The 6,360-nt window shown below is 40.6% G+C and overlaps 1 protein-coding gene across 1 annotated transcript in view; it reads right to left on the bottom strand.

Moving 5' to 3' along the window:
- Window positions 1-385: 385 nt before the first annotated feature.
- Window positions 386-6,360, bottom strand: part of LOC123967017 (NLR family CARD domain-containing protein 3-like) — a gene marked incomplete at its 5' end in the record, with an annotated part of 7,432 nt that continues 1,457 nt past the window's right edge. The window contains 5 exons of the mRNA XM_046043067.1: window positions 386-1,215; window positions 1,352-1,398; window positions 3,062-3,235; window positions 4,954-5,127; window positions 5,534-6,354. Of these exons, the coding sequence (XP_045899023.1) occupies window positions 668-1,215; window positions 1,352-1,398; window positions 3,062-3,235; window positions 4,954-5,127; window positions 5,534-6,354 (1,764 nt within the window). The remainder of the gene's footprint in view (window positions 1,216-1,351; window positions 1,399-3,061; window positions 3,236-4,953; window positions 5,128-5,533; window positions 6,355-6,360) is intronic.

Genomic DNA, 6,360 nt, shown 5'->3' with positions numbered 1-6,360 from the left:
ATGGTGGTTTCATGGCTGGGTGTGTATTTCATGTTCCGCAAGGTGAGTGCAGCTCATGAGAGATAAAAAAACATCCTGCTTACCAGTAGCTCCTTTGATTTCTGCAGTTGGTGAGATCTGGACCCAACTGCACTTCATCCTGGGCAGGTTCTTTCAGCTCTCTGGATGTAGACAATTGAACAATGTGTTTCGGTTGGGCCATTTCGTTAATAGGCGAACATGATGACTTAAAATCTCTTTTAGTATGAAAGTGTGGGGGGTTTTAGACCAAACCCAAACTTTCAAATGGGGTTTCCATGTTAGTTGACATGGGCAGATTTGATATACTGTATCTTCCAGCTGAATGGTGTCAGTAGTCCTGAGCTGAGAAAGACAACAAACACACTCACAGTAACATTCTGCTTTTATTGGAACAAGAGCCAGAATTCAAAGCAACACATGACAGAAGGTCCAAGTCAACGGCATTTCCACCATTTAATGATCAGAGCTTCCATCTTTAAAGGACTGGAAGTGGAAGAAGTTTACATGGAAATGAGGAATCTGTTCAATCACTTTGAATCACTTTGTACAAAGTTCATCGATGGATTTATTACAAGAAGCTGAAAGATTTCTGTGATCCTGTACAGACTCAACTGATCTGTTCTTTAACAGGAGGAGACTCTCCCTCCTACACAGAACACAGACTCACTGAGGAACCAGACCAGGACCTCCAGAACCCAAATCCAGGATAAAGAGGTTCAATGAATGTGGTGTTGAAGGTGTGGAGGTGGATCAGTGTGTCAGAGGAGACTCTGTAGAAGGACAGAGAGCCAGCAGGACAGTCCACATACACTGCCACTCTGTCAGAGACAGAGGAGGAGGAAGAAGAGGAGATGAGGTCTGTTCTTTGGTTATTGTGCCTGACATAGTAACGGCCATCAGAGCAGAACAGACTCCAGGACTGATCATTCCCTCCAAGCTGACAGTCTTTACTGTCTCCTCTCCTGCTGATTCCTCTGTAACTCACTGATATATAAACTCCTCCTCTCCACTTGACCTCCCAGTAACAGCGACCAGTCAGACCATCTCTACACAGCAGCTGCTTCCAGTAGTCAAACCTGTCTGGATGTTCAGGATATGACTGATCCTCCTTCACATATGCCGCCTTCCTGTTGTTGTCAGACAGTTTGATCCCTCTGTGTACTGTGTTTGTGTCGATTGTGAGTTCACAGGAATCTGATGAGAGAACGAGACACAATCCAGCTGCAGTTATTGATCTATCATCTGTTCATTGATTGGCACTTTGAATGAGTGATGTCACAGTCTGAAGATGGTTGAATGTTTTCATGAATCAAATGAAAAACACACTTACACTTCCTCAGACCTGGTCTCAACCATCGGACTCCATCAGGTTCCACCCTGAAAGGAGGAGGGGGGGTCAGACCAGCACATCCTCTTTCAGCATCAAACATGGACATTACTTTCCTCTCATACACATATACACAATATGTGCATCCGGCCTGCTTCTCCCTGCTGCCCTGAAACCTCTTCACCTCTGCCACTCAGTAAACCCAGATTGTTGAATTCAACTTGTGAGTGGACAATATTTATTATTATTTTTTCAGGCGACATGCACTTGTTCCTGTCATCACTACAGCCCCACAACCACTGTCTCTGTCCTGCCAAGATGCAGACTCACACTGCACACATTAAGGCAGAGAAGACCATTATCATGTTCTCCATTCTGTTTTGTTAAAAAAGTGACTGATGTTGGTCCATTTTTAACATGCAGATATAGGTCAAACCTATATACTAATTATTAACTATCTACCATATTCATTTATATTCAAATGAGAGAGATTATATTAGGAATTGAGTGTTCAACATAAACTGTTTTGCATTGGACATAGAAACTATTTACAGTACAGGTGTGTAGAAAATATCCTTCAGCTGAACAGAATAATCTTAAATTACAGTGGGTTCTGGCTGCATTAACATTCAATCCAACCACACTAGTGGAACTACATCAGCCTACCGAGCCCTGAATTCCAAACCAACAACAAATTCCATTTGTAAACAGATTCTGCAACCTGTGGATACCACTGATTCTCAATCATAAATATACATACGTCTTCCTCTGTATAGCCTCTCTGCAATTAACCAAAAAAGAGACAAAGTCAGACAATTAAACACAAATGGCCAACAATAAATACAAAATCGTTTTGCCTCTGATTGGCTGGTACTCCTTTCCTCCATTGCTTTGGTTGGTTAAGGTCAATAAATGAAGTCACAAATGACAGCAGCAGTTTCAGACAGACAGATCCACTGCTGGTTTAACAACAAAGTTCCATTCTCACATAGTTATGACATTCCTGAGTTGACGGTTACCCTGAATAATAATGAATAACTTCAGGTGGAAGAAATATCCATTCATTTTCCAATAGCATACTCAGACTCAGGTACATCCCAGCTATTTTCGGTGTGGACATTTTCGTTCTGGTCCCAGAGTTGGTCTCTTGCCTGCACCTGATCTGAAACATTCTTGGATGTGTGTTACTTTGTTGCTACTCCCACCATACAAAACATCATGTTAACTACTCTGTAGTACAAATGACAGTATAAAAATCTGAGAGAGTGTCTGCCTTGGTGGAAAACCCACACTTTGGTTATAATTCCTCCCTGTTAGACAGGTTCTTTAAAATAATTATTTGAAAATATGTTATTCATGTGGAGGTGGATCAGTGTGTCAGAGGAGACTCTGAAGAAGGACAGAGATCCAGCAGGACAGTCCACATACACTGCCACTCTGTCAGTGTATGTGGTCATGAGTATGTTTTTCATGTCTGTGTTAAAGTGAAGAGATGAAGTGTGTAAATATTTTAATATCACAGACCCTGAAGTTCCCAAGAACTAGAAGAGCCACTTACAGTCTGCACATTTCATGTATTTACAATCCATGTTCGCTGTGAAGACTATGTTCACTTGGTACGGAAGAACAGAAAATCATAAGAATAATCATAATCATATTATCAGAAACAATCATTTTAAAGGTCATCAACCCAGTGGGTAAATGAATCCTGACCTGAGGGTTTCCAGTGTACAGTGTGGACTCTCCAGTCCAGCAGACAACAGCTTTAATCCTGAATCCTGCAGGTTGTTGTTACTAAGGTCCAGCATTCTCAGAGTAGAGGACTGGGAACTGAGAACTGAGGACAGAGCTTCACAGCTTCTTTCTGAGAGGTTACAGCCACTCAGTCTGGAGGGGAAATAGTCAACAAGAACACAAATAGAAAATTGTTTTAAAATATTGTGTTTGGTCTTTTGCTGATAGAATGCATTCAGAACATCAAGTCAGCACATGTTCAAATCAGTGCTCCTTTATTCTAAACATCATGACCGAATCAGCAATAAACAAACATGTAAGCCACATAGTTTTAAACATAAATGAGGATTCCTTTCCCAGTGAGACTTCATATTTCATCATATGAAGAGTTTCTATACTTTGAAATGAGAGAGTCTGTTTCAATTAAATGGTTCTTTATCTTTATATTTAGATAAATAAATGAAATAAATTTATATATTTAATTTTATTGGCATCTAGCGGTGAGGGCTGCAAATTGCAATGAATTGCAAAAAAGCTCCTCAGTAAATGCACACCCGCCCCCTCATCCAAGCGCGTAAGATAGCTACAGTGACCAACACAAGACAAAAGAGAGCCAGTCAAGAAATTAAGTTTCTTTAGATAGATATGTAAAGAAATTATATTTTACTTAATTATTCAGTAAAACTAAATGATTTTACGAAAATCTTTAATTGTTCATCAAACAACAGCAACATCAATAATTGAATTGCTACATGATGTGGTATAATCATGTGATACATTATATTACTGTATTGTTATCATGAATTTTGTTATTCTTATTTTGTTATCTCAAAAACCATTTCATCTAGTGAAAATATGGCCACTGACAGATAACAGGAAAAAGTAAGCTTACTGTTCCTGCACCACAGTCCATTATAAACCACATGAAGTTTACAAAGGCAGGTGAGGATCAAGGCTCCTCTCCACACAGTCTTGTTGGGTTTTCCACAGGGCAGTAATGTAGACGTTTAGCTGTCTGATCTGAACTTCCATGCTGTACCGTTTTATTTTCAATAATAATCAGCTGATTGTCTCACGAACATAAGCGGCACATTTCTGTCGACAGCAAATGTAAAACACACATTGAAGACAATGTTAATGAAATTAAAATCCAACTTTATATTTCACAACACTGACAAGGGGAAGACTACTCTTGGTGTGTCTGGCCAGCTTCTAACGTTAGCTAAAGCTATCGAACAACAGCTTTCATTTGCATCGCTAACATTGGACTAACTTAACTACTAACTTCAGCGCCACTTTGAAAACATTTGTCCTGCATCAGCTCCTTCCATCTGGAAAAATCCACACACATAATAACCTTTATTTCTGCTGTCATCTTTCTGAATCTGCCCCATCATGTTTTCGCTTCTTTAACGACAAAGATCCACACGCTGTCGACTTGTGTTAAGTGATAGGTGTAGTCATTCATTTGTCAAAATTTCACTTCTCTTCTTACTTCTAATTAACCAGAGGACTACTCAGAGACTGTATATTATTGTTATTATTTCCTCTTGACCTTCTCTGTACGCATTCAATGTAGTGACGAGCATCTACACTGCCAGAATTATACAAGCAGAAGAAAAACACTGTAGTGACGAAACGCGCTCTGTAGCACTTTTAGGCTACTGTAGGAACAACAGACCAACCCGTGGTTATGTAGATAGAAATGGCTCATTCTAAGGTAATAGAAATGTAAATGTTCATTATGTAAGGTCTTTATACACCACTAAAAACATAGTTATGGATCCTATATTGCATTTTTGTCAATAAATCTTAATAAATCAGAAATATTACACACTGGACGTTTAAGACAAAGTGTAACTTGATCTGACCTCAGGGTTTCCAGTGTACAGTGTGGACTCTCCAATCCAGCAGACAGCAGCTTCGCTCCTGAATCCTGCAGGTTGTTGTTACTCAGGTCCAGCTCTCTCAGACTAGAGAACTGGTAGCTGAGAACTGAGGACAGAGCTTCACAGCTTCTCTCTGAGAGGTTACAGTCACTCAGTCTGGAGAGGACATAATCAATAAGAAGACAAGTAACATTTGTCTTAAACTGTTGAGTCTGAGATTTTAGTGATGCACTGCACTGTATATAATCTCTTATTTGCTGGTTTACATTAAACATGTTTGATATGTGGCAACTAATCATGACTGAATCAAGAATAAAGAGGCAACCAGTAATTAAAAGGACATGATATCAAAACATATTATCTCTGCCAAAGTTCATATATTGTGCTGAACATCATGTGAATATGAATTAGAACAAAGGCCACACATGATCACAGCTTCTCTCTGAGAGGTTACACAGACTCAGTCTGGAGAGACAACAGGAGGCAAACAAGTAATAACACATGTAGTTTTTCTCCAGTTGAAAGATAGCAGAGTATTTATTGATGAATAAATCCCACTTACAGAGCTTTCTTGGAGGCTTTGACCACTGGCAGCAGCCTCAGAAGAGCCTCCTCTGAAGCAGAGTATTTCTTAAGGTCAAACACGTCCAGATCTTTTTCTGATGACAGTAAGATGAAGACCAGAGCTGACCACTGAGCAGGAGAGAGTTTATCGCTGGAGAGACTTCCTGAACTCAGGGACTGTTGGATCTGATCCACTAGAGAACGATCCTTCAGTTCATTCAGACAGTGGAACAGATTAATGCTTTTCTCTGCAGAGTGAGTCTTTTTGATCTTCTTCTTGATGTACTTGGCTGCTACCTGATTGGTTTTTGATCCACTTCCTGTCTGTGTCAGCAGGCCTTGTAGGAGAGTCTGATTGGTCTTTGAGTCACTTCCTGTCTGTGTCAGCAGGCCTCGTAGGAGAGTCTGATTGGTCTGCAGTGAAAGTCCCAGGAGAAAGCGGAGGGACAAGTCTAGGTGTCCATTTAGACTCTGTAAGGCCTTGTTCACAGCACTCTGGTAGAAACATGTTGATGTGCACCTGAACAGTTTAGACCTCCAGGAGGTTGATTGTTTCTCTGCCAGCAGGTTGACACCAGAGTTGATGAAGGTCAGATGGACATGAAGAGCAGCCAGAAACTCCTGAATGCTCAGATGGACGAAGCAGAACACCTTGTCCTGGTACAGCCCTCTCTCCTCTTTAAAGATCTGTGTGAACACTCCTGAGTACACTGAGGCTGCTCTGATATCGATGCCACACTCTGTCAGGTCTGATTCATAGAAGATCAGGTTGCCTTTCTGCAGCTGCTCAAAAGCCAGTTTTCCCAGAGACACAATCATCTTCCT

This window comes from Micropterus dolomieu, unplaced genomic scaffold (genome assembly GCF_021292245.1).
Source record: "Micropterus dolomieu isolate WLL.071019.BEF.003 ecotype Adirondacks unplaced genomic scaffold, ASM2129224v1 contig_14792, whole genome shotgun sequence".
Lineage (NCBI taxonomy): Eukaryota > Metazoa > Chordata > Actinopteri > Centrarchiformes > Centrarchidae > Micropterus > Micropterus dolomieu.
The sequence above is the reverse complement of the archived record's forward strand: the minus strand, read 5'-3'. Positions and strand labels throughout refer to the sequence as shown.